The 27532-nt window shown below is 48.0% G+C and overlaps 2 protein-coding genes across 3 annotated transcripts in view; both read right to left on the minus strand.

Moving 5' to 3' along the window:
* LOC120390571 (hemicentin-2-like) overlaps positions 1-27532 on the minus strand; it is a 281097-nt gene that overhangs the window by 157014 nt on the left and 96551 nt on the right. The window lies entirely within an intron of this gene.
* LOC120390225 (myeloid cell surface antigen CD33-like) overlaps positions 18333-27532 on the minus strand; it is a 122648-nt gene continuing 113448 nt past the window's right edge. For both annotated transcript variants that reach the window (XM_039512684.1, XM_039512685.1), the window contains exons 4-9: positions 23629-23790; positions 22939-23343; positions 22479-22799; positions 20667-20952; positions 20366-20465; positions 18333-19857 (exon numbers count right to left, since the gene is read on the minus strand). In XM_039512684.1, coding sequence (XP_039368618.1) covers positions 19729-19857; positions 20366-20465; positions 20667-20952; positions 22479-22799; positions 22939-23343; positions 23629-23764 — 1377 coding nt within the window. In that variant the 5' untranslated portion in view covers positions 23765-23790 and the 3' untranslated portion in view covers positions 18333-19728. The remainder of the gene's footprint in view (positions 19858-20365; positions 20466-20666; positions 20953-22478; positions 22800-22938; positions 23344-23628; positions 23791-27532) is intronic.

Consider the following 27532-nt stretch of genomic DNA (forward strand, 5'->3'; position numbering starts at 1 on the left):
AATTGTCTGTAGGGCACTAGGCAGTCAGCGTCCTGCTCCCCAAACGTGCACTCCCCAGGGCGGGTCAGAGCCAGGGGTCTAAATAACCCCACTCCCACCCCCACCCCAGACCCAGCCAGCACCAGGGATGTCAGATATCCACCTTGGGGGTCCTTTGACTCCCCTCCTCGGTTCTTCTCTCCCCAGCCCTCTCCTTTTGCCCCCTCCTGAGGTCCCTTCCAACCCTGAGATTCTATGATTCTAAGGGGCTTAGCTGGCCAGGCCTGGATATTTTACAGCCTGGCTGTGCCCAGGGGGGCGTCTGAAAGCAACACCCAGAACAGCCAGACACTGGTACCGACTGGCCAGGCCTGGCAGGGTCCATCCCCGCTGCCCTCAAAGCTCCACGGCATCGAGGCTCAGAGCCTGGGTCCGTTGGGTCGGGCTCGCGGGGCTCAGGCTAGGGTCTCTGATTGCAGCGCGGACGTTTCCTCCGAGGTCTGTGTAGACGTTCGGGGTCAGGCTGGGGCCTGGGCTCAGACATGGGGGTGGAGGACTGGGGGGCGGGTTCCTTCTAAATCTCCCTCCGGCTGAAGGGAACAAGGGCCGTCCTTACACTGAGCCCTGATTTGATCCTTCACCTCACAAAGGCAGCTCCTGATTTCCCCTCTGCCCTGGATCTGCAGCGCGAGGGTCCCAGGCCATTTAATGGAGGTTTGCCCTGCGGCAGGGCGGGCCGAGGTCTCTGGCCACTGAGCCTGGAGCGTGTTTAGTGCCAGACAGTGACTGGGTCCCATTAACACTCTGCCCCATATAGAGCATCCACTGATCCCGGCAGAAAGGGGAGGGGGGGAGGAGACATGGTGGGACAGCCTGAGGGGATCTCAGGGGGAACTGGGGTGGCTGGTGTGAGGAGGGGAATCCCAGCAAGTGGGCACGGGAATGGGGGGGTGGATCCCAGCACAGGAGGATTCTGGGGGCAGGGCTGGTTGGGGGTAGAGACGCTCCCAGAAGAGAAGGACCTGGGGGTGCAGAGGAGATGGGGGAGCCATAGCCAAGGGGGACAGGAAGGGGTGAAAAGCCCAAGGGAGAAGGGGCTGCACGGTGTGGGGTGAAGGGGCCTGGAGTAGAATTGGCTGAGGGTGCCTGGTGCGGGGTGGGGATCCCAGCACAGGGCTGAGTTGGGGGAGAGGCTGGAGGGCAGGGCTTGGGAGCCCAGGGGCGGATCCCAGCAGAGGTGGCTGGGGGGCGGCATGGAGGTGCTGGGGGGTCACTCACAGCCGACGTGGAGCCGGATGGTTCTGTGGGTGGAAGGTCCCTTTGGTGGCCTGTAGCTGCAGACGAGCTCTTTGCCGTGGTCCTCCGGGCCGGGCGTGAAGCTGAGCGCGGAGCTGTGGGCCCAGGTGCCATTCGCCAGCTGGGCTGAGATGTCCCAGGCTGTGTCGCTGAACGGCCCCGTATAGGTGACTCTGGGAGGGGGCCCAGAGCAGCGCCCAGGGGCCGTGCAGGTCACAGTCACCGGCTCCCCGGCCAGCAGCGTCCCTGGCAGCCCCCGAGCCGGCAAGATCTGGATCTCTGGCTCCTCCGTCAGCCCTGAGACACGGGGAGAGGGGAGAGAATCACTCGGGGACACGGGGCCTTTCCCCTCTAGGGGCACGGCCCCGATCCGGCCCCATGGTGGTGACTGGCTGGCTCAGGGGGCTGCTGAGTGGTGACTGCGGCTGCTCTTACCTGGCACCGAGATCGTGAGCGTAAGGTCAGTGCCATCGGTAGTGGAGAGTTAATTGTAGCTAAAGACTCCCTCGACTCTAAGGAAATATCTCCCCGCATCCATCCGTCGGGCGTCACTGATTTGCAGGGAGCAGTCACCGCGTGCTGGATTCTCCGCCAGCCGGAACCGGCCCTGGGTCTCCTGCGACACCTGGGGATTCCCTTGTGCTGAGATTCGGGTCATTGGCTTGATCAGGAGAGGCAGCTGGATTCCATGGCCCAGCACAAACATCGTCCTTTGATCTAAGAGTTGAGACGCAGCTGAATCTGTCCTGGGGGCTGTTTACACAGGGACCTCTCCCCAGTGCTGAGATATTGTTGCCTCTGGGGTGGGGTGCCAGGGCTGTTTATACAAGGACTCCTTATCCGGTGTTGAGATACACAAGGGTTTGGGAGAAACGTAGAACTAAAAGAAACACAGTGCCCCATAGGTGCATTGCGACCAGCCCTGATGGCCAGGTCCTCCCAAGTCTCTCACCCCAGCCAGATCCTGATCTACTCTGCCCCAGGCCAGTGGCATGTCAGCTCTGCCCCCTGCATGTGGGCGCCGGCATCTGTGCTGGAAGGCTGGTTGCTGAGTGGATCTTCCACAAAAGGAAGTTTCAAGTTGATGAGTGTGCTCCATCTCTGGCCGGTCAGCCAAAGTTTGGGACTGGGTGAGAGCCACTGAGAGCAGGTGACAGAGTCCCATTGAACACTGGGGTGCGGCCGCTTGGACACAGGTCCCCAGCCAGTGGCGGAAGGGGGGAGCCTGGGGCATATTCCTGCTGGGACAGTACCTGCCAGGTCTAGTGGGTTAGAACTCGCTGCGCTGGATCAATGCGGATCAGCAGAGACCCCTGGTCCTTCAGGTGAGATCCGGGTCAGGAACCCCATTGTCTGGGCTGGCCCCTACTTGGCGTGGTACATTCTGCCTTTCGTTAATCCCCATTTGGTTTCAGACTTTTTTTAATTAGGTGCCGAGGAGGTTTCCCTTGGTGGCTGTTAAACAGATGCCCCACCTGGAGGTGGCTGCGTCTCCGCGCCAGCCGGGCAAGGGATCCTTATAGAAACAGCCCCCGCGCCCCACCCCAGATGTGGCTGCATCTCAGTGCTGGGCAAGGGATCTTTGTAAATTGTATTGAGCTCAGTATTTGGCTCGTGTTTTTCCTGGGTCTTGGGAATTACCAGGTTCAGAGGCAGGGAAAAAAAAGAGATTAACTAGGAAACCAACACTGCTGACTCATTTCTGGGGCCAGTATACAGGCTAATGCAAGGGACACATTTTCTTGTATTGATTCCATAGTCCCTGCTAACAATAAAAATTGTTTTCACTTTTCGTTTGCCATACTGGCAGCATTTTAGAAAATAATTGTTGACCCATTCGTAATGTTAATAAGGCTGCATGCATGGACTTTCCCAATTCTTGTATTTCAGCTGTAGCATAACAGTTTGTTTGCCATTACCTCTATGTTAGTAGCATCCAGTACTCCAACTCCTAAACCAGTTTTACCCAAAGCAGTTCAATGCATTTCATGGGAGCCTTTTCTTTAGGGTACCCACCCTTCCTGGCTGCCAGATTTATCCAATAACCTTCAGTAGTTCACACTGAGATAGTATTAGGGCAGGTCTACCTTCACTGGGCCTCTACCGTACTGCCCCTTGTAGTAATCAGAGAAGGTGTTGTAATGGCCTCTCTTTCCTTACATCCAATTTAATACAACACACAGGTGCATTCAGCCGGGCTTGCAGGCTGGAAGTTGATAAAGACTTGCCCATTATTACTGATTTCCCCCTCCTCCCCCCAAGAAACCAATGATTTCACATACCTTTTTTTCCCTTGGTTATTTCACTTTGGTTTTCAATTTTTTAAATGTTTATTCTTCCATTCCCACCAACAGATACACCTTGTGTCTTCTGCATATTTTGTCTTTTAATTTGCCTTTTAGCACGTAAGGATGTTTCCCTGTTAGCAAACTGGCATTCCTCGACCTCTGCTTTTCTGCAACATTGGTTTCTGTAAATACAGTTAGAATGCTTATTAATCCTTTTCTGCCTAATGCAGTATTTTCCTTTTTGTAACACCTTACAGAACAATACTAGCAACAAGACAAACAACATAAGAGAAAATAAACACAAAACACAATCTTTGTTACAACAGTAGATTCACGGTACTCTGGGTTGCTTTTCAGCAGGTACCAGCTTTTCCTGATTTTCTGAAAGACAAAAAGAACATGTTCCTACCCTTTTTTGGGGTGGCAGATTATTGCTTAAAATATCCCTTCCTTCTACAAATACCCTTGCTGATTGCAGGCAAAACAGAGCAATTACCCCCATACTTTCCTGTGTTTTGTTCTATAGGCAGGCCAGGTTTAATGGCTTTTACCCTTTAAGGGTTTAGGGGAAATTATCCCACAGTTCAGTCATGACATTCATGAAGTGGTGTACCTCAGTTTCCCTTTTTATAAAGATGAACAGGTATGTAATTTTTTTCTGCTGTGCTAAGCGTTAAGTTTATTCACATGTAATAGCTGAGAAGCATCATTACCATATGACCTTAAAGTTTTTTTCCAAAAATCTTAGATACTATACATTGTTACAGGGGTACTTATTAACAGCAAGATTAGCCCAATGTTTAATATTAACAATATCAGTAGTATATGGCTCGATAGCATTCATCACCATACATTTTTGACAGGTTGCCACGCCCCATTTAGGGCTTATGACCTGCCTTACCACCCTGTTTCCATTGGAGCCAAACTTTGGTGACGTCAGCCATTTTGAAAATTTGTGTGTGTGTATTTGACTAGGGGAAGTGTTGTGTGTGTTTGTGCTTGGGCACATGGAGAGAAAAAGGTTGAAAGAAGAGAGTGAGAGAGTGTAAAGATGAAAAAAAAAGTGTGGGTAAGGTTTAGAGAAAAAAAGGAAATAAAGGTTATTGGATGTGACTGAGTAAGGAGAGAGGTTCGTAAAGGCAGGTTATTCAAGAATAGAAAGATAGAACAAAGAGAAAAGGAAATATTTGTTTTTCAAGGGTTAGTTTAAGAAAAAAGTTAAATAATATTAAAAATTAAAAAGAACCAATATAGCCAAAAATTGAATTTACTAAGGCCAGCCTGTTTAGTAAGCCAATGGCCAAAAACTATAAAGGGTGGCTAAGAAAAACCACAATTAAACAATTTACTATCAGGGTAGGTTAAGAAAAAAGCATTTAAAAATGATAATATTAAAAACTAGGTTTAAAAATATTAAAAACAATAAAAATAGGTTTAAAAAGGGAATTTACTAAGGCAGAGCCTGTTTAATAAGCACATGGCCAAAAACTATAAAGAGGTACTAAGACAAAAAACATTTAAAATGATTAAAAACTATGTTTAAAAAGGGAATTTACAGAGAAAGAGCCTGTTTGGTAAGCACAGTGTAAAAAAAGTGAATAAAATGCATTTAAACTATTCAATACCAGTGTAGGTTAAGAAAGAAGAAAAGTTAAGAGAAACAGCACGACAAAAAAAAAGAGATAGACAGCACATGGTGGAATCAGAATGAGAGAGAATAAGAAAGAAGCAGGCAGAGACTGTTTAGTGAGCACATAGTAGAAAAGCATTTAGTATCAGGGTGAGTTAAGAAAAAAGAGGTTAAAAGAGAGAACAGGGCAAGAAAAGGGAAAAGAGAGCCCCTTTGCAAAGGGCAAAGATAGACAGCACATGGTTGAGACAGAGAGAGAGAAAGAGAGAGAGAGAAAAGGTGTGAGACAGAATTCTCACCTTTTAAGTCTTTTTGTAGAATGAGGCAACTTCCCTGGTTCAGACCCTCTCAGACTTGTTATCACCACCTTTGGATCAGACCCATTAGAGTTTGTTCTACAACAGCGCCATAGAAATATTTTTCCTGAACCAATTTTAGAGTCCCAAGATTTTAATAAGAGCCATCTCCCTCCTCTTTCCCCTCCCCTCCTCTCTTACCCCCCCCAACTGTCTTATTCTTATCTAAAGAGGGGGGAGGGATAGCTCAGTGGTTTGAGCATTGGCCTGCTAAACCCAGGGTTGTGAGTTCAATCCTTGAGGGGGCCACTTAGGGATGTGGGGCAAAATTTGATCCTGCTAGTGAAAGCAGGGGGCTGGACTCAGTGACCTTTCAAGGTCCCTTCCAGTTCTAGGAGATTGGTATATCTCCAATTATTACCTAAAAACAGACCTTCAGCATTTTTCCCCACCATGTAGCCCTTTTACATAGGGTTTTTTATAAAAGTTAAAACCATAAGCTTTTAGTAACAAGCAAATTTTAAAAGCTTTCCTCTAGGTTTTAGACTAATGTGTTACTTTTTAGTAAGCACAATGTGAAGCTGCGGCAAAGTGCCTGTTAGGAAAGCAGCCTCTGTGAGTTAGTGGATCAGAGATAAGAAGGCTGCTTCTTCCCCCAACTTTTTAACACATGCAAGTAAAACTTACCTTTGTAAAACTTAATGTATAATTACTTGAAAAGAGAAAGCTATATGAAGACACATCCCTTTATTGACAGGTGTGTTGTAATAAAATAGAGCAGGCAGAAACACCCCAGGTTTAAAACCCAAGGGCCTTGGTAACAGCCAGTTTATATTCCCCTTATTCTGTAAACCAATGGATTAGAGAGAAGTTTGTTTCTTTCCCCATTTTTTTTTAAAAAGAGAGAGGTGAAAGTCTTGGAAAGGTTGAAAAGACAAGTCTGTATGAAGACATTTTTTATTTGGCTCCTTAGGCATAAGTGTTTCAACAAAATGTAAGTATGCAGAAAAAGTTCAGGGTTTAAAAACACAAAAACCTGTTTATAAAAGTAATATATAGTGATAAAAAAGTTTTCCCTTAGGTTTTAATCTAACATGGGGTTTTTTTTAGTAAATATATAATAAATTTAGTATGAGCCCTGCTCTGCTCTTAACTAAACCAGGACCCTGTAACAAAAGCTGAACAACACATACTATAAACCATTTTAAAATGTGTTTTTTAAAGTAATGTCTAACCCCCCCTCTTTTTAACTTATTAAATAAACACATGAAATAACAAACCTACCTGAAGACACATTCCTTTGTTTGTAGGGGCATTTAAATAAAAAAAAGAGCATGCAGAAGCACCCCAGACCTAAACCCACAAACCCTTGCTAAGAAAAAGTTTTTCCCCCAAGGATTTTAGTGAGAACCACTTGAAACAGCCTTTTGAAGGTAGTGGATTAGAAAAGAAGACCCCTTTGAAAAACAGGCTACCTGAAGACACTTTATAAAAAAAATTAGCCTCCATTGGCATAAGTGTTTCATTAAAATATAAAAGAGCAGGCAGAAGACCCCCAGGTTTTTAGTAACAGACGGTTTATATACCCCTTATTTTGTTAACCATTTGGATTAGAGAGAAAAAGTTTGTTTCTTTTCCCACTTTTTAACAAAGAGAGGTGAAAGGTTTGGAAAGGAATGAACACTTGAAAAGACAAGTCTACCTAAAGACCCATACCTTCATTTAGCCCCTTTGGCATAGGTGTTTCAATAACATGTAAGTGTGCAGAAACAACCTAGGCTTAAAAACACAGAAAGACTGTTTGTTTATAAAAGCTTTCCCCTAGGTTTTAGGCTAGCACTGGTCTTTTCTTTTAGTAAGGACAGCAGGCTTTTGCAGCAAAGCAGCTATCAGCAAAAACAGCCTTTGTAAACCAGTAGATCAGAGATAAGGCTCCTTCTTTGCCTGCTTTTTAACACATACAAGTGAAAGTTATTATTAAGGTTTGTAGAGGAATAAACACTTTAAAGACAAGCCTATATGAAGACAGAGCCCTTTATTTAACATTTTTACATGCATGTTTCAATTTTAAAAGAGAAAGCATGCAGAAAACACGGCAGAGTGAAAAACTACAGAACCTTTGTAACAGCTAGTTTATATCCCCCTTATTTTGTAATCCAGTGGATTAGAGAGAGGTTTATTTTCCTCCCCACTTTTTAACAAATCCATGTGAAAGTTATAGTAAGCTTTTATTTTCCTAGGGCTTTTAGATTTAAGTAAGAATTTTTTTGTTGCATTATTAGAATGTCTTTGTTTTTAAATGTTTGCAACCCATGCACTGAGACACAGGTACAAGCCCCTGTGTTTGTTTTGGGTCCATAGGTTTTAGTAAAATAATACAATACAGGCTGGAGCTTTCTTTACATTTTAAAAACAGATAAGATTAATTAGGCTAGCCAGTGCTTCATGCACTATAGTCTGCCTTAGCAAGACTCTAGGGGTCACTCCCTCAGTTTGTTTCCTCTTTTTTTTTTTAACACAGACTTCTTAAACTCTGTTAAAATTTTAAGAAATGGTGAGATTGCTTTCAAAGATACTTTATGAAAGTTATAACAAGTATTTTAATCCATTTACTGATTGTAAAAGAAAAAAACCACCGCTTTGTGACTGCATGAAGCTCAGAGAGAGCCTATCTGAAGAATACCCTCACCCCTTGACTTTCCCCCCTACTTTTAACACTTGATAAACATGAAGTGTTTCATTATATAAAGGTTTTTAACATTGAACACGAAAATACAGAATTGACTGAGCTGTAACATAACATGACCTTTTTAAAGGATATTCTGTATGCAGTGAGGCCTATTTGAAGCATTGTTCTATGTTTTTAAAGTTTATTATGAACCAGGGAAGTTGCCTCATTCTACAGAAAGACTTAAAAAGGTGAGAATTCTCTCTCACCTTTTCTCTCTCTCTTTCTCTGTCTCAACCCTGTGCTGTCTATCTTTGCCCTTTGCAAAGGGGCTCTCTTTTCTTGCCCTAGTCTTTCTTTTAACCTCTCTTTTTTTCTTAACCTACCCTGATACTAAATGCTTTTCTACCATGTGCTTGCTAAACAGACTGCCTGCTTCTCGTTCTTATTCTCTCTCATTTTGATCCCATCATGTGCTGTCTTTCTTTTCATTTCTCTTCTTTCCTAACCTATACTGGTATTGAATAGTTTAAATGCATTTTTATTCACTTTTTAACCCTGTGATTACCAAACACGCTCTGCCTTTGTAAATTCCATTTTTCAAACTATTTTTATTGTTTTAAATATTAACTTTTTAAAGGCTTTTTTCTTAACCTACCCTGATAATAAATAGTTTGTGTTTTTCTTAGCCACCCTTTATAGTTTTTGGCCATGGGCTTACTAAACAGGCTGGCCTTAGTAAATTCCCTTTTTTGGCTATATGTGTTCTTTTAAAACCTAGTTTTTAATATTATTTAACTTTTTTCCTTAAACTAACCCTTTAAAAACAAATATTTCCTTTTTTCTTTAAGTTCTAGCTTTCTATTCTTGACTAACCTGTCTTTACCAACCTCTCTCCTTACTCAATCACATCCAATAACCTTTCTTTCCTTTTTTCTCTAAACTGTGCCCACACTTTCTTTTTTCATCTTTACACTCTCACTCTTCTTTCAACCTTTCTCTCTCCTTGCCCCAAGCACACACACACACACACACACACACACACACACACACACACCACTTCCCCATGTCAAACATACACAAACACAATTTTTCAAAATGGCTGATGGTGCCAAACTTTGGCTCCAATGGAAATAGGGTGGGAAGGCAGGACATAAGATACCTAGAATAGATTTGATGCTGATGTTAGTAGTAAACTGCTCGATAGCATTCATCACCATGCGTTTTTGACAGGTTGCCACACCCCATTTAGGGCTTGGCACCTGTCAAAAATACATGGTGATGAATGCTATCAAGCAGTATACTACTAACATCAGCATCAAATCTATTCTAGATATCTTGTTATATCATTAATTATATCCTTGGTGTTTTGTGAGTTAAAAGGTAGGGGGTATCATGCCTATAAGCAGACCCCTTTTGTACCTGTCTTCAGATTTCAGCACTGCACACACACAACAAATATTTTCTACTTAGGGTTAATCTGTCCCTTTCTTATTCTTAGGTTTGACTCCTTTTTTTTCTCCTTCCTCTCGAGGGTCAGAATTTGAGCCTTTAGGTTTCAGGTAGTTTGTTTGCTGACCAAGTCTGTCCTTTATCTGAGGCTCCTTTGTGCTGCCATTTATGGGCAGTTCTGGTTACCATTCTTGGAACCAACCAAGAAATAACCACAAACCAAGGTTGAACTCGAGTAGTATTGGGGCTTGATTTATATACTTGCTTTCCTTATCTGCACAATTATACTCACACACACGTTGCATTCATTCTACTGGCAGACTGCAAGTGCAGATGTTGTTTTCAATCTTAGGTTACTGGGGGTGATCAGGCTCCAGCTGCCCAGAGATTGAACCGCTAAGTGATGAGAATCCCTGGAGTCTCTTCGTATCTGTGGGAGGGCTCCACTGCTTCCGGTCCTGTCCCGAGTTCTTGCTGTCATGGATTACATCTCTGTTGGCTGCTACTGCCGGAGGTTTTTATATTGTCCCATGTACACCTGGATTACCCTTACACGGTAATATTTGTGACTTGTTTCTTACACTCATATTGTCTCAGTCACTCCTTACGTATTGATTACATATTCATAAGCACAAATACAATTGGTGATATAGCTTTAAGCAAGCACCTCACATCAGGGAGCACTTCTTCTGTTTATAGTTCAGATAGGAAACTGTGCAAACCGCACTTTAAGAGCAAGGTAACCGGTAAAACAGGAAACCTATACAGACCCAGACTGCATTTGGAAGAGTAAAAAGAGAGCGAGTAGATGGGGGAAAAAAAAGGGGGGCACGTGCTGATGGGGGGCATGTGGGGACCATGTTTGGCTACAGTTCTCTCCTTCCTCTATGAGTTAGGTAATTTGCATTAACACAGAGGCTTTCTGGCCGGCTTTTGGATCCTAAGCTATCAGCAGCTCAGAGACTCTGTCCTAAATGGACACAGTCAACTTCCACCAGATTTAATTAAGTAGCATATTTTGTTTGCATTTCTTTTACCCCTTCTACAATATACACTGCACATGTCCTGGGAAAAATGCACATTCCTTCCATAGTTTAACTTCTAGAACAGGGATAGGCAACCTATGGCACGTGTGCCGAAGGCAGCACAGAAGCTGATTTTCAGTGGCACTCATACTGCCTGGGTCCTGGCCACCAGTCTGGAGGGCTCTATATTTTAATTTCATTCTAATGAAACTTCTTAAACATTTTAAAAGCCTTATAACTAAACTATTGTATGTAAAGTAAATATATTATAGACTTATAGAAAGAGACCTTCTAAAAATGTTAAAATGTATTACTGGCACGCGAAACCTTAAATTAGAGGGAATAAATGAAGACTCGGCACACCACTTCTGAAAGGTTGCCGACCCCTGTTCTAAAACATTATATTAGCCATATCAATTTTTACATACGGCGTAACTGTTTCTTTTGTGCTCAGAGTTTTCATGTACCCTTATCAAAGTGACAGTTTGATTACTCAGAGCCACCTTAAGGCTCAGTGTTGCGAATGTTGCCTTTTTTGTGCACCTCACCCCTGCTGTTGCTCCAGAGGGGTGTTGTCTTTTTTTAAAAAATTATTTCTTATTCATTTACTACAGCTCTTCTCTGCTATTTTGTTAGCAGAAATGGAATCCAGAATCTTTCCCCATTCTTCTGGGTTTGACTGCCCTGCTGCAGCCACCCCTTTGGTCTTTAAAAAGATATTGAACTTTATAAAGCATTGAGGTACCTTAAGGGTTAAATGCTCAATAGCAAACCCAAACAACACAAGTTACCTGTGTCTGGCAAACAGTGTCTGTCAGTTTTGCAACTTTGAATGAGAGAGTCAAATGGATTTTTAGTAGTATTATTGAAAAACAAAAACAACAAGTTAATCTTAAACCCACAAGGTGTTGGTTTAGGTCCTAAAGACTCCACATATTTACACAATATATTTACACACACACATATATGCTCTTTTGCTTAACATCCCTTTACACTACTTAAATTTTTACACAGCTGTACATAGATTACATTTGTATACACTTGGGGGCAGTTACGTTCCAATAGAAACCCCTTATGTTCTTTTAGCGAATTTGACTAAATTGTTCCAAGTCAAATGATTTAAATCAGATTGCCTCTTTGCCTGGCTTATTTACAGACCTTCCTTTGGAAAAGGGCCCATTTTCCCTTCAGAATGATTGGAAAAAAAACAAAAATTCTCTTTCTATAACACTTAAAAAAATTTTTTTACAATGTTCAGCTACTTAATTCCCTGTAGTCTCTGCAGAGTTAACGTCTCACTCTTTCCTTAAATCACTTGCTTATCTCCCAAACTGACACCTCCATCAGCCCAGATATTACCCTTCCTAGTATTGTCCCAGGGATGTGAATTCCCCATGCCTGCATTTACTCCTCCCCTTACTCCTGCCACTCTGCCCTCAGGGCTTTCAACCTGTTCTCCAATCTCATTCTCTGTTGCCTGCCTGCTCGTATGGGCCTGATCCTGCTTTCCTCACAGAACTGTTCCTTCCTTTGGGCACAGGCTTTGTCCCAGGAACCAATTAGCAAGGAGGGGGGCGCTCCTCAGCTAGCCCCCACCCCTCCTGATCCTTTTTCTTTGTTCCCTTTCTCTCTTGTTTCTCGGGGCAGGGGAGGGTCATTCTGCCAGGTAGTGACCCGTTCTGACAGCAGGCACAGGCACTGTTATTATTTACAGTTTTAGACTATCAGTTCAGTCCAAAAGACCTTAGGCTGCCCAGGAATTTGCCACCAAATTGTTACCCGCACAAAATTCTCTGTTACTCACACATTCAAGGGCACCTGCCCTCACTGTGTTCCTAGGGCTCAAGGCGTCATCTTACAATATAGGGCACCCACTTTACCTTGTTCCTAGGGCTCATGAAGAGCCCTGCAGGTCTTTTTACCAGTGAAAGAGCCTTACACAGTAATATCGTACATAACCTCTATTTATTAACAATCGCCCACACCAGACTGCACACACTGCACATAGAATATCAGGATTGGAAGGGACCTCAGGAGGCATCTAGCCCAACCCCCTGCTCAAAGAAGGACCAATCCCCAGACAGATTATTGCCTCAGATTCCTAGATGCCACCCCCACCAAGGACTGAGCTCACAATGCTGAGCACTGGCCTGCTAAACCCAAACCACTGAGTTATCCCTCCCCCAACACCCAGTGCTCACCACTCCCAATCAGACAGATGAACTTTTCTTGCTGGCCAGTCAGGATCAGGTCCCTCTGGGGGACTCCAGTTTCTGCCCAGTGTCATTGGCAGAGCATTGATCCCTGGCAGCTCTGATCGTGGGGCTGTGTCCTGGAGTTGGTTCCCCCAGAACTTCCTTTTGGACCCCAGTTTATATAGTGAAATTTGAACCCTTTTAAGCTGCACCTTAACCAATCATGATACTAACATATTATTAACTGATCCTAACAGAGTGTAACAAAACTCTTTAACCAATCCTATCCCACCACCTTAATTAATTACACCTAGCAAAATTAATTACGTAACAGACAGAAACAATTAAAGAACCAGACAGATAAAGAATAGGGAAGGGGGGGGACCAGAATGAAAAATCAATGAAGAAATGAGGATTTCACAACCACAGCTATTGATGAGTGATTTCTGGACAGACAGATGCTATCAAACTAATCCCCATCCCAGCACCCCCTCTTCCCCGAGCGTTCTGCGTTCCCCCTCCCTCCCAGCGCTTGCTGCCGCAGAGCAGAACACTGCAGTCATAGAGAAGCAATGCCTGGCTGTGGGGTGGGCCCTTAAGCTGCAGGTATCACTATTTGGGTGGCACTTTACTGTGCACACTGACCACTCACCCCGACGCACTGCACCAAATGAAAGGAGCCAATGCCAAGTTCCTGAGATGGAGTCTGAGCCTCCAGGATTACGAGATGGAGGTGGGACATGGGAATGGGAGTATGAGTGTTATAGCTGAGGCTTTGTCCCAGAGAGAGGTAGCTGAACCTCCCTGGGTCACTGGCTGAAATGACCCCGCTCAGGTCAGACTCAAAGTGGGAGAGAGATATCAAGTGGGGGATTTTGTTAGTGTTTTGCATAAATATGGTGCGTGCCTCAGTTTCCTTGTGTGCTGCGTGAGTAACAAGGTGGTGGGAGAGGGTTTGTGGTTGCAGAGGGCCAAGTGTGACGTCACATAGCAGCCTGGACCCTGGACAACAGCCTGGACACTGTGTATCTTTGCAGCCAGTGACCCAGAGGCCCAGCCCATCTTGAGATCCAGCCGGTTCTGGTCCTGTCATAAACATACAGCTAAGGGTAGCATAAAATCCCACCTGAGCAGCTGTACTGAATCCTTACCTGTAAGGGGTTCAGAAGCTCAAATAACCTGGTTGGCACCCGATCAAAAGGACCAATTAGGAAAGAAGATACTTTCAAACGTGGAGTGGGGGGCAGAGGTTTTGTTTGTGTTCTCTGGACAGAGAGAGAGAGACACCAGGTAGGAAAAACTCCTGAAAACATACCTGAAATGAGCATCTATGACTACAAAAATTGTAAGTAAGGGCAACGAAATGCCTTAGATTATCTTTTGTTTTAGCTTGTGAATTTTTGCTATGCTAAGAGGGAGTTTTATTCCTGTTTGTAGTAACTTTGAAGCTGAGCCTAGAGGGGAATCCTCTGTGTTTAAATCTTTATTATCCTGTAAGGTTACCTTCCATCCTGATTTTTTGCAGGTGTGATTCTTTTACTTTTTCTTTAAATAAAATTATTTTTTAAAGAACCTGATTGATTTTCAGAGTCCTAAAAACCAAGGAGTCTGGTCTGTGCTCACACTGTAACTAATTGGTTTGTATATTATTCTCAAGCCTCCCCAGGAAAGGGATGAAGGGATTTGGGGGGAATATTTTGGGGAACAAGGGACTCCAAGTGACCCTTTTCCTGAATGTTTTGTCTAAATCACTTGGTTGTGTCAGCAATACTGTCCAAGGACAAGGAAATGATTTGTGCCTTGGGGAAGTTCTTAACCTAAGCTAGTAAAAATAAACGTAAGGCGTCTTTCCTGCTAGTCCCCACATCTGTACCCCAGAGTACGGCGGGAACCCCAACAGCCCCTAGGAGGACAAAGAGTGGAGGAGAGAGGGCCCCATAAGGCAGCTGGTTCTAGTCAGTTCAGGAACAAAGGATGGAAGAGAGGGGGCCCAGGTGACCTGTTTGCCCAGGAACAAAGACACAGGGTGGAGGAGGGGATGGTGGGGGAGATATGGGGAGTTCGGCTGGAAGGAGGTCACTTCTGGACTGGGGACAAAGAGGGGCCTGAGCTACCTGGATGGGGACAGACCCAGCTGGACAGTGCTGAGACTGGCCAGGCCTGAGGGCCCTGAGAACTGCCTGTGCTGGGTTCAGACATTCAATAAACCTCCTGTGTTATGCCCTGGGAATGCCCTGGTGGTGCAGAGCGAGGGGACTCCCTGACGGTGAGAGACAGGCTGAAGGCTCGGGGAGGTGTGGTTCCAGGAAGCAGTGGATCCCAGACCTTAACACCCCCCCCCCCGAGTGTGTGAGATCCCAAGAAGGGCTGTCACACTGAATGGGGGGGGGGGTCCTCCCAGGGACCATACAGAGCCAAGAGAGCCTGGGAGTCTGACACACCACCCAGATCTGGTTCAATAGGGTTAATACAAGAAATAAAACATAATTACCATCATTATATAAAATACATCCTAAAATAATAGTCAACATATGTATATATCCAGTATATGTACACTCTCTCTATATATAACACAAAACAGCATAAGTAGATATATTGTCTATATGTACTTTGTGTGTGTGTGTGTGTATATATATATATATGACAGAGGTATAATCTACATACAAATATTGAACACAATCAATCCAGCATTTCTCCAAAGACTTAACACTTACTCACACACTATGTCTGGCTTTGTATAACTGCACCATCTGGTGGCTCCATCAAGAACAGCGCATTCCTCCCATCCCATCTCTCCTATGCAGGATTCTTTGCCCAAAGCCCAGACTTGGGCCTGAGGGTCCCAGAATTGGTGCGAGCCTGGGTGGGTCTCTGCTTCATCATCCCCTGCACATTCAAGCCACTGATGAGGCTGGATCAGATGGTGGGATCTTGGCCTTGGTTCATGGAGCAAGTGGACGTCTGTTGGGAGAAACCTGTCGCTGCCAACATCCTCTACAGAGAGGTGTTGGAAGAGGTGCAGGTCAACTTCTGGATGCTGGGGTACCTGGAGAACGAGCGCTGCTCCTTGGGCATCAAGAACATGAAATACGGGGACGGGGGCTGCTATTATCTGCACATCACCAAGGGTAAATTGTTCCAGCACAGCTACCGAGCAACACAGCCTGCACGTATCGTCACAGGAATCCCACCTCTGCCACCTGAGCCAGCCACTCCCCTGACCTGGGGCTGGATCCAAGCCATCACCCACAAAAGGGGAAAGGCCCAGTGGCCCATTCCCAGCCTGCCTAGTGGCTTGAAACACATATAGGTCACAAGTTTTAGTAAACCAAAAACTGTTTGGGTTGAAACAAAAAGAAAAATTGTTAACATTTTTGGTGAATGAAACATTTAAATAAAATACTTTGAGGTCAATCTGAAAACCATAATCTGATAAATTTTGAGGGAATCCAAAGTCAGAGGCAAAAATCTTTTCATGAAAAATCAAAAATGGAAATCGGTCAAAATGTTCAGTGAACCAGAAGGTCAGAAATAGATTTGGTTTGAGGATGAAACATTTTGTTTCAATTTCAAGCATTTTAGGTGGTTTTTAACTACGAAGTAAAATTACAGGAAATTTCAATCCATACCGTGAGTTTGACTTGAGAAAGTGAAACATTTCTTTTTGAAAATTCCTAAATGAAATCTTTCAGTTTTGGGAGGTTTTTTCCCCCCAAACAAACAAATTGGCAAAAATCGACCCAGATTCACACAAAGTTTTGGTGTTGCCAAATTTGCATTTTGCACCCCAAAAAAGAGTTTGTTGGTGAAACTTTCTCCCCGTGCTGGCAAGTAGTGGTCATTAGAGCCACTAGGTTGGGCGTTGTCTTGCAGGGATCAGTAACACCACGACCCCCTTCTGAGAACAAAAATTACTACAGGACCCCAGGAGTGGGGACCGACGTTTGAGCCCGCCCAAGGCCCGCCACCCCAGGGGGATAGGGGGGCAAAGCCAAAGGGCATCAACCCCGGGTTGGGGGCCTGTAACCTGAGACCCGAAGCCCAGGACTGAAGCTCTCGCGCTTTGGCCCCAGGCCACAGCAAGTCAAAGCCAACCCTGGTGACCCCATGAAAATGGGGTCGTGACCCACTTTGGGGTCCTGATCCACAGTTTGAGAACCACTGCTCTAAACTAAAGCGTGTCGTACTGCAGTCGTCACCAGGGTATCTGGGTGCCTTGCAGACATCACAGAGCAAATACAGTCATCCATGGCCGGCCTCAGGCACGGGCAAATGGGGGAGGGCCTCCGGAGCAGGGAGGCCCCTCCCCCTGCTGGTGTCTGCAGCCCCACGGCTCCTGCCATCAAACTCCCTGCTCCCGGGAGCTTCCTGACTGCTGTAAGGAGCAGGGGCTCTGATGTCAGGCTGTCCCCTGCTCCCCACATGTATCCCATCACCGCAGAGCAGGTGGGGCAGGGGGGACAGGGCTCACCGAGAGTGGGACGGCGCTGCTGGTGGCTACTGCTGTGTCTGACGGAGCTTTCCTTGAGACTGCTGAGTGCCGCTCAGGGGCAATGCACGGTCTCGCACACACTCCCCCAGCTCACACACATCCACAGCTCACACACACTGTCTTTCACACTCACTCCCCCCCAACACATACTTATATTGCTCTTGTTAGTTCTTCCTGAATGTAGACGTGTGGACTCACCCCTGCGGCACCTCCTGCTGGTTGTCCTTGGGAATTAGCTCTTTTTCCAGCTCTGGAGCGCCATCTGCAGGCTGGTGATCCACCTGTCCTCTGGCCTCCGTGTCCCTCCCTTGACCAGGTGCCCTTTTAACTGGGGTGCTTCCCCCTGACAGTACCCCACCAATCTGGGTCTCCCCTCCCTGGGAAACCCCCAACCCACTATCCCCACTTGGCCTCAGTCTTGGCTACTGCCCAGTCTCCATCTAGCCCCCACGCCCTGGGGCAGGCTGCAGTATCAGCCACTCATCATCGGCAAAGGGGTTTGGACCTGCTGCCTTAGCCTGTCCCTGGGCTGCCCCCTGCAACCCCCAGTACCTGTTAGCCCAATGCTAGGCCGCAGCCTGGGGCTTTCCAGGCTGGAGCTCCCCAGCTCCTTTGCCTATCCCCAGCCCTGCCCCACTCAGGTACCCTGTGTCCAGCTCCCTGCAGCCAGGCCCTTCTCCCTCTACAGGCAGAGGGAGGCTGTCTGGGCTCCTGGCTCCCAGCCTTTTTATCCAGGCCAGCTGGGGCCTGATTGGGTCATGGCCCAGCTGCAGCCGCTTCCCCAATCAGCCCAACTTTTAGAACCACAGCCTGCTCCAGGGCTGCTTTTCAAACCCCTCGGGGCAGGAGTGGGGAACCACCCCGCTACATTGCAATACACATGTATTCTCCGTAATTTTATTATCTCAAAGTGCTGTTATTTGAGTTTTTTGATTGGTCTCTGCATTTCATAATTTTATTTTTCACTTACGCTTACACTGAATTTTTGAGTAGTGAGTTCTAAACTGCCTAACCTGTCCTGGCTGGAGTAATTAGCATTATTACTGTTAGTATCATATTGTACTTTATCATTTGTTATATAAAGTGGTACAATCAAATAATAGCATCCTCCTAGAATGGAACTTCAGCTTGTACTCACTTTAGTAATTTCAGTTTAAAAAACATTGGCTAAACACAGAACTATAGACACTGCGCAGATGAAAGTCACTTATTTTCAAACTGTATTTTTAGTTATATCCGTAAATTAATTTAACATTTGCATGAAAATAACTGCAGTTCCAACTGTGATACCAATAGCAATGATGGAGTCAAATGTTAGTGACTCACATACAAATACAGGATTGTGGTCTATAAACATAAATGCCAAAATAATTAGAAAAATTAATTCCCTTTCTTAATAAAAGAGAAAAAAACCACCTTAATCAGATATTTTGAAATTAAGTGAAAAACAATTGACTAAAATAGAGGAGATAATGGCAGTAACACAGTGTGTCTGTGTAAGCAGATTTTATTTATCTCTACTAAAAAGATTGTGTGCGAAGTCTCATACGTGTGTTTCTGATATCTGCGTTAAAGCCCCAGAACTGATACCTCAAGGCTTGGGACTGGGAATATCTCGATGTATTAGCTCCTGATTGTTCTAAATTTACATATAAGCTTTAAACATGGCTTTAATTGGCGTTTGTATATATTTTTTTCTTTCTTTATATAACAATTAGATACAGTGCTCCTGTCAGCTAATCCCTACGTTATTATCTGCAAAGCCCCAAGAGTTTTCAGGTGCCTAAGTAATCCCTGGAATCATGGTTAAAATTTCCTCCCCACCCCAAGTCTGAACTGGTGCCCCCACCCCGGGTGAGCCAGGAGTGGCCAGGGGGCTGCGGGAGGCCGTGGGCTCTGGCGAGATGCAGCCCACGTGTGACAGCGCGAAGCCTTGAGTCACATGCCGAGCACCAGGCACCACAAGCCCCAGCAGCAGCGCAGGAGGGTGGCAACACCCCATGTGCCAGGCCCCCCCGACTTCTGCGCTGCTGCTGGCGGTGGCGCTGCCTTCAGAGCTGGGTGCCCGGCCAGCCCCCGCCAGTATCAGGCCGCCCTGCCAGGGCTTAATTTGAGCCACACCTGAGTTCTGGCATCTCTTTCAATACAAATTAAACACTGGAGGAGGCAACGGGGCCCAGAGGTGATGGGGGGGGAACCCAGGGAGCCCGTGGGGGCCAGGAGTGATGGGGCGGCACCATAAGACAAGTTCACCCAGGGTGCCATTTTCTCTAAGGCCAGCCCTGGTCATAACCATCAGGGCAACAAACAGATCATCTGCTGGTCATATCAATATTACAGGCAGCCCATGTGCTGCCCAGGCCCATGGGTCTGAGCTGGAGGGGTAGGGAGGGGGCGAGGTACTGGGTTAAACTGTCCTGTTGGCCTCACCCGGGGTGGCAGTACCCCCAGCTGAGGTCTCATTCTCCATTTCCTCAGTCCTGTGAGATTCCAATTCCTTGTTGGCTCTTCGGTGGCTGAGGAACAACAGGGTGTCCTGGGAGGGAGGGAGGGAGAGAGAGATATTCTGGGGTATGTACGTGGCTGGCAGTCGGAATAGATAGAGAAATAGATACATGTATGGGTGGGTGGTTGGATGGGATGGTAGGTAGATGGGTGGGGGAATAGGTAGCTAGGCTAGGTGGTAGGTGGGTAGATGGGTACATAGATGGGTGGGTAGGTAGGTAACTAGTTGGGTAAGAGGGTAGAGAGATAGGAGGTAGGGGGTACGTAGATTGGTAGATCAGTAGGTGGGTAGGTCAGTGGGTGGTTGGGTCAGTGGGTTGGTAGCTAGGCGAGGTAGTAGGTAGATGGGCAAGTCAATGGTTACATAGGTAGGTAGGTGGGTACCTAGGTGGGTGGGATGGTAGGTGCATGGGGGTGAATAGGATGGTAAAAGCATAGGTAGGTAGCTAGGCAGGTACCGAGGTGGGTAGAACGGTGGGTAGGTAGATGGGTAGGTGGGTTGATGGGTAGGTCAGTAGGTGGGTCGGTAGCTGAGTTACCGTCTGTAATAGAGCAGGGTGAGGTAATAGGCCAGGAAGAATCCAGTCGCCACGAAGACGAGTTTGCAGGTGACTTCGATAAATGCCCGAGTGAGGCCACCTGTGGGAGACAGAACAAGCTGATAGACTCCAGCCGCCCCTATGCCAGCCAAACCCGCCATGGTGTCAAGTAGGAGCCGGTGCCCGCTTGAGGGGAAGGTCCCATGGTCCAAACCCTGCCCCCACTCCACCCGCAAGCCAGCAAATCCCCACCCCTGGGCCAGACTGGAGAGCGCTCCCCCTAGCGTGGAGGGGCTCTCACCTGTTTCCGGTGGGCTCAGCAGGACAGCGAACATCCTGCCAGCACTGGAGCCGAGGCAGAAGATCGGAGGGCTCCCGTCTCCATTCCTGGTCCAGCTCAGGGTGCTGACGGCCTCGTCCCCCTGGGCCCAGGAGCTGACCTGCAGGGCCCCCCCGTGAGCTGTTCCCAGCCAGGGGCTCCCCGTCCACCTGCCACTGGAGCTGGGGTGGGGGCTGGGAGCGCAGGGAGCAGCTGCAGCTGATGCTGGGCCCCTGGTGCTGGCAGGACGCGTTCAGCCAGGAGCTGTCTGGGGAGCACAGGAGACAGCGAGAAATTAATAGTCAGAGAGCAAAACCTAAAGGCAGGGAGTCCCATGGGTTAATGGTACTAATACTCAGGGGCAGAGAGTCCCATAGAGTAACCTGCTAATATTCAGTGGCAGAGAGTCCCACAGGTTCTTCTGCCCTGGGGTGTCTCTTCGGCTGACCCCAGGCACTGATCTGGCCCCATCCTTGGTCAGTTGGCTTCACACCAACCCACCTGCTTCTCTCCCCTCAGCCTGGGCACTCATGGCCCTTATAGACGGCCCCGGAGTCTGATCAAACCTCAACTGCCCCCTTTGGGGCTGCCCTTGATGCAGCAAATTAACTATGACAGTCTCCTGGTCCCCAAACGTGTCTTCCCCAGGCCGGGCCAGAGCCACGGGTATAAATAACCCCACTCCCACCCCCACCCCAGAGCCAGACACCACCAGGGACATCAGACACTCCCGTCATGGGTCCTTTGCCTTCCCCACTCGGTTCGTCTCTCCCCAGCCCTCTCCTTTTGCCCCTGGCTTGGCCGTCCAGGCCTGGGTATTTTGCAGCCCGGCTGCGCCCAGAGGGGCGGCTGAAAGCAGCACCCAGAACAGCCGGATGCTGATACCGGCTGGCCAGGCTTGGCAGGGTCCGTCCACGCTGCCCTCAAAGCCCCGCGGCGCCGAGGCTCAGAGCCTGGGTCCGTTGGGTCGGGCTCGCGGGGCTCGGGCTGCGGGTCTCTGATTGCAGCGCGGACGTTTCCTCCGAGGTCTGTGTAGATGTTCGGGGTTGGGCTGGGGCCTGGGATCAGACACGGGCAGGGGACTGGGGTTCCTTCTAAATCTCCCTCTGGCTGAAGGGAACAAGGGCCGTCCTTACACTGACGCCTGATTTGATCGTTCACCTCGCAAAGGCGGCCGCTGATTTCCCCTCTGCCCTGGATCTGCAGCGCGAGGGTCACAGGCCATTTAACGGGGGTTTGCCCTGCGGCAGGGCGGGCCGAGGTCTCTGGGCACCGAGCCTGGAGCATGTTTAGTGCCAGACAGTGACTGGGTCCCGTTAACCCTCTGCCCCATATAGAGCATCCACTGATCCCAGCAGGAAGGCGAGGAGGGGAGGAGACATGGTGGGACAGCCTGGAGGGATCTCAGGGGAAACTGGGGTGGCTGGTGTGAGGGGGAATCCCAGCAAGGGGGGACTGGAATGGGGGGGTGGATCCCAGCAGAGGAGGTTTCTGGGGGCAGGGCAGGTTGGGGATAGAGAGAATCCCAGAAGAGAAGGACCTGGTGTTGTGGATGGGGCGGGGGAGCACCACAGCCAAGGGGGCAGGAAGGGGTGAAGATCCCATGGGAGAAGGGGCTGCACGGTGTGGGGTGAAGGGGCCTGGAGTAGAATTGGCTGAGGGTGCCTGGTGAGAGGTGGGGATCCCAGCACAGGGCTGAGTTGGGGGAGGGGCTGGAGGGCAGGGCTGGGGAGCCCGGGGGGGAATCATAGAGGGGGCTGGGGGTGGTGTGGAGGAGCTGGGGGGGTCACTTACAGCCAACATGGAGCCGGACGGTTCTGCGGGTGGAAGGTCCCTGTGGTGGCCTGTAGGTGACGCTGCAGACGAGCTCTTTGCCGTGGTCCCCCGGGCCGGGCGTGAAGCTGAGCGCGGAGCTGTGGGCCCAGGTGCCGTTTGCCAGCTGGGCTGAGACGTCCCGGGCTGTGTCGCTGAACGGCCCCGTGCAGGTGACTCGGGGAGGGGGCCCGGAGCAGCGCCCAGGGGCCGTGCAGGTCAGAGTAACCGGCTCCCCAGCCAGCAGCGTCCCTGGCAGCCCCCGCGCCGGCGAGATCTGGATCTCTGGCTCCTCCGTCAGCCCTGAGACATGGGGAGAAGGGAGAGAATCCCTCAGGGACACGGGGCCTTTCCCCTCCAGGGGCGCGGCCCCGATCCAGCCCCAGGGCGGGGACTGGCTGGCTCAGGGGGGCTGCTGAGTAGTGACTGTGGCTGCTCTTACCTGGTACTGAGATTGTGAGCGTAGGGTGAGTGTGATCGTTATTGGAGAGGTAACTGTATTTCAATGTTCCTTTCTCGATTCTAAGGAAATATCTCCCCGCATCCGTCCTCTGGGCATCGCTGATTTGCAGGGAGCAGTCGCCACTTAGCAGATCCCCTGCAAGCCAGAACCGGCCCTGGGTCTCCTGCGACACCCTCCGGCTGGGGTCACTGCTGGCCACAAGCAGATCCTGGCCCTCAATGGCCTGACCCTTGAACCAGTATCCGTAGAGCTGGGTCTGGGGATTTTCAGTGTCAAATGAGACTGGGTACGCGAAGGTGCAGGGGACAAGAATGCAGAGACCCTCCTGCACCGACACCGACTGCGGCACCGTCAGGGTAAATCTGGGCAGCTGGGACAGGGACCCTGCAGGGGCAGGAGAGGCATCAAAGTGGGACCCATAGAGAGCAGAGAGAAACCCTGTGCTCCCCTCCCCCAGCTCGGCCGGTGCCCCTCACTCCCAACTTGCAGCCACATGCAAACCCCCTCTCTGATCCCTTTTTCTCTGCACCCCCTAGCACTACACTGGGGCACTGAGCTCCCCTCCCGCTCTGGCCAGTCTCCCTTCCAAGTCCTGGGATGAATCTGGCCCAGCTTAGCACAAGTTCTGCCCTTTCCCCTGCACTGGGTCAGCACGTGCTGCTTACTTACCCCTCCAGAGCAGGGCGAGGATCAGGACCCTCAGAGTGGCCACAGGGTGGGAAGGACTCCCTGGTCTCCATGGGGGACCCTGAGATGAGAGCTCCCATTCCCTGGCATCCTGTTGTGGCAGCAGGGCTCTGCCCATGGCTGGGGCGTCCAGCTGGGACAGACCTAGAGACAGATGGGGGGTGGGAAGTGAGAGTGGAGGGTGTTTGGGGCGGGGGACAGATCTGCCTTGGGGACCATCAGTGCTGCTGGGCTCTGCAATGGGCTGATCTCAGGCTTCTGGTAGCACACTGACACCCCCCATCCCCAAATCACCAGATGGTCCCGAGAGATCGTGGGGTAAAAAAAAAATCCTTAAACTGGCAAAAAAACCGAGATTTTCTCTAAGAATCATGAGATTGGCCAGAAAATCCTGAGCTGGTGACAGAAGATGGTGGGAAGGCAGCGCTGCTCAGTGCCTGCTTTGCTTCAGTCTTCCCACAAAAACCAACATGTGAGCGGGGAACCAGTGAAGTTACCACGGACAACAAAGGGGAAGGGCGGCAGATTGGGATCAGTAAAGAACACGTCAGAGATGTTCCCGCCAATTTGAATGAATTCACATCAGTGGGGCAGGAAGCTGTTCAACCCAGGGGGCTGAAGGAATTAGTGGAAGAAATCTTGGAGCCACTGGCAATATATTTGCCAACTCATGGATGCCAGGAGAGGTCCCAGAAGACGGGGGAAGGGCTAACAGACGGGCCATCTTTAAAAGGGGGAAAAGGAGGAGCCGGGGAACTATAGACCAGTCAGCCTGACCTCGACATGTGGAAAGCTACTAGAGCAATGTATGAAACCTTCAATTTGTGAGGCCGAAGGGGTGATCACCAGCATGGATTTACCAAGAACAAATCCTGCCAAACCAGCTTGGTTTCCTTCTTTGACGAGGTAACTGGCTGGTGGCTGGGGGAAAGTGGTGGACATAATATACCTGGACTTCAGCAAGGCTTTTGACACAGTCCCACATGATGTTCTCATAAGGAAGCTGGAGAAGACTTCTGAAGGAACTCAAATGTGAAATTTCAGAACTACTAACTGTGTTATGTAACATATATTTAAATCAATTTCTGTACCAGATGACTGGGTTATAGCTAATGTGACTTGAATTAGAGGCCACTAAGCCTAACTTCAGTGCCAGACAAACTGTTTGAAACTACAGTAAAGAACAGAATGATCAGATGCAGAGATGAACATGGTTTTTATAAAGGGAAATCATACCTCACCAATCTACTAGAATTTTTCGAAGGAGTCAACAAGCAAGTGGACAAGGGTGACCCAGTGGATATGGCGTAGTTAGATTTTCAGCAAGTCTTTGACAAGGTCCCTCTCAAAAGGGTCTTAAATAGAGTAAGCTGTCATGGGACAAGTGGGAAGGTCCTTTCCTGGATCAGTAACAGGTTAAAAGATAGGAAACAAAGGGTAGGAATAAATTGTCAGATTTCATAGTATAGAGCAGTAAACAGTCATGTTCCCCAGGGGTCGGTACTGGGACCAGTTCTGTTCAATATATTCATAAACAATCTGGAAAAAGGGGTAAACAGGGAGGTGGCAAAATTTGCAGATGATACAAAACTACTCAAGAGAGTTAAGTTCGAAGCTGACTGTGATGATCTACAAAGGGATCTCACATAACTGGGTGACTGGGTAACAAAGTGGCAGATGAAATTCAATGTTGATAAATACAAAGTAATGCACATTGGAAAACATAATCCCAACTATACATATAAAATGAGCTCTTACCATTTAAAAAGAGATCTGAGAGTCACTGTGGAGAGTTCTTTGAAAATGTCCACTCATTGTGCAGCGGCACTCAAAAAAGCGAACAAAATCATTAAGAAAGGGATAGATAATAAGACAGAAAATATCATATTGCCTTTATATAAATCCATGCTACACCCACATCTTGAATACTGCGTATGGTTCTGGTGGCCCTATCCCAAACTGGAATTGGAAAAGGTTCAGAAAAGGGCAACAAAAATGATTAGGGGTGTGGAAGAGCTTCCGTATTAGGAGAGATTAATAAAACCGGGACTGTTCTGCTTGGAAAATAAGACGACTAAGCGGGGATATGATAGAAGTCTGTAAAATCATGACTGGTGTCGAGAAAGTAAATGGGAAAGTGTTATTTATTCCTTCCCATAGCACAAGAACTGGGAGTCCCAAAATGGAATTAATAGGCTGGAGGTTTAAGACAAACGAAAGGAAGTATTTTTTCATGCAATGCACAGTCAACCTGTTGAACTCTTTGCTAGAGGATGTTGTGAAGGCCAAAACGATGACATGGTTCAAAAAAGAACTGGATAAATTCATGGAGGACAGGTCCATCAATGGCTATTAGCCAGGATGGACAGGGATGGTGTCCTTAGTCTCTGTTTGCCAGAAGCTCGGAATGAGCGACAGGGGATGGATCACCTGATGATTATCTGTTCTGTTTATTCCCTCTGGGGCATCTGCCATTGGCTGCCGTTGGAAGACAGGAGACTGAGCTAGATGGACCTTTGGTCTGACTCAGTATGGCTGCTCTTATGGAGAAATATGGGCTCCTTGGAACTACCATTAAGTGGATACATAGTTGGTTAAAAAACCGCAAACAAGGAGTAACTGTTAATGGAATGATGTGGGATTGGAGGGAGGTCTCAAGTGGGGCTCCACAGGGATCTGTTCTGTGTTCTGTGTTGTTTAACATCTTTATCAATGACCTGAGTGCAGGACTAGGGAGTAGACTGATCAAATCTGCAGATGACACAAAACTGGGGGGGGGGTTGCCAATACTTTGGACGATGGAGCTAAACTTCAGAGTGATCTCAATAAATTGGAGAACTGGCCTGTAGACGACACAATGAAATTCATCAAGGACAAAGGGAAGGTGCTCCACGTACGGAAGAAAAACCAAATGCACAAATACAGGATGGGGAAGAACTGGCCTGGCAGCAGCACTGCTGAGAAGCAGCTGGGGTTTGGGGTAGATCACAACCTCGACAGGAGTCAGCAATGCGATGCTGTTGCAAAAAAACAAATGCAATTTCAGGTTACATTAACAGAGGCAGAGAATGCAAGTCAGGAGAGGGGACAGTACCGCTCTACTCAGCACTGGCTAGGGCTCAGCTGGGGACTGTATCCAGTTCTGGTCACCAATGTATAGAAAGGATGCAGGGAAACTGTTAAAGATCCAGAGACGAGGGATAAAGATGATTAAAAGGATGGAATGGAAGCCCTGGGGGCACAGCCTGAAGGAACTGGGCAGGGGTAGTTTGGAGGGTTATCACGGTTTCCAAATACTTGAAAGGCTGCCATAAAGAAGCTGGAGAAAAGTTGTTCTCTCTCAACCCAGAGGGCAGGACAAGGGGCAACGGGTTCAACGGCAGCAGAGTCAATTGAGATTAAATCTCAGGGAAAACTCCCCAGCTGTGAGAGCAGTCGGACAATGGACCAGATGCCCAGGGAGGTGGTGGAAGCTCCTTCACTGGTGGGTTTCGAGAGGAGGCTGGACAGCATCTGTCTGGGATGAGTTAGACCGAAGAAATCCTGCATCTTGGCAGGGGTTGGACTAGGTGACCCCTGTGGGCCCTTCTCACCCTGTGGGTTTGTGATTCTAGGATTCACTAAAAAATCCCAAGATTTAAAGTGAACATAATGGGAACCAGAACCCCTCCCCAAAATTCGGTAATAAATCTTGAGATTTGCTCTAAGAATCCTGCGATTGGCTTTTAAAATCCACAGATTTGTGCTTTGTCTCCGCGCACCTGTTTTTTGGGGGCCCGTTTTCTCATCCCCCCGCCTGGGTGCTTGGGGCAGTGAGCTGGGCAGGTCTCAGCCTGGATCCCCCATGGCCCATGCACCATTCCCTGACAGAGCAGGTTGGGATGGG

Source organism: Mauremys reevesii, linkage group 24, assembly GCF_016161935.1.
Source record: "Mauremys reevesii isolate NIE-2019 linkage group 24, ASM1616193v1, whole genome shotgun sequence".
Classification (NCBI taxonomy): Eukaryota; Metazoa; Chordata; order Testudines; family Geoemydidae; genus Mauremys; species Mauremys reevesii.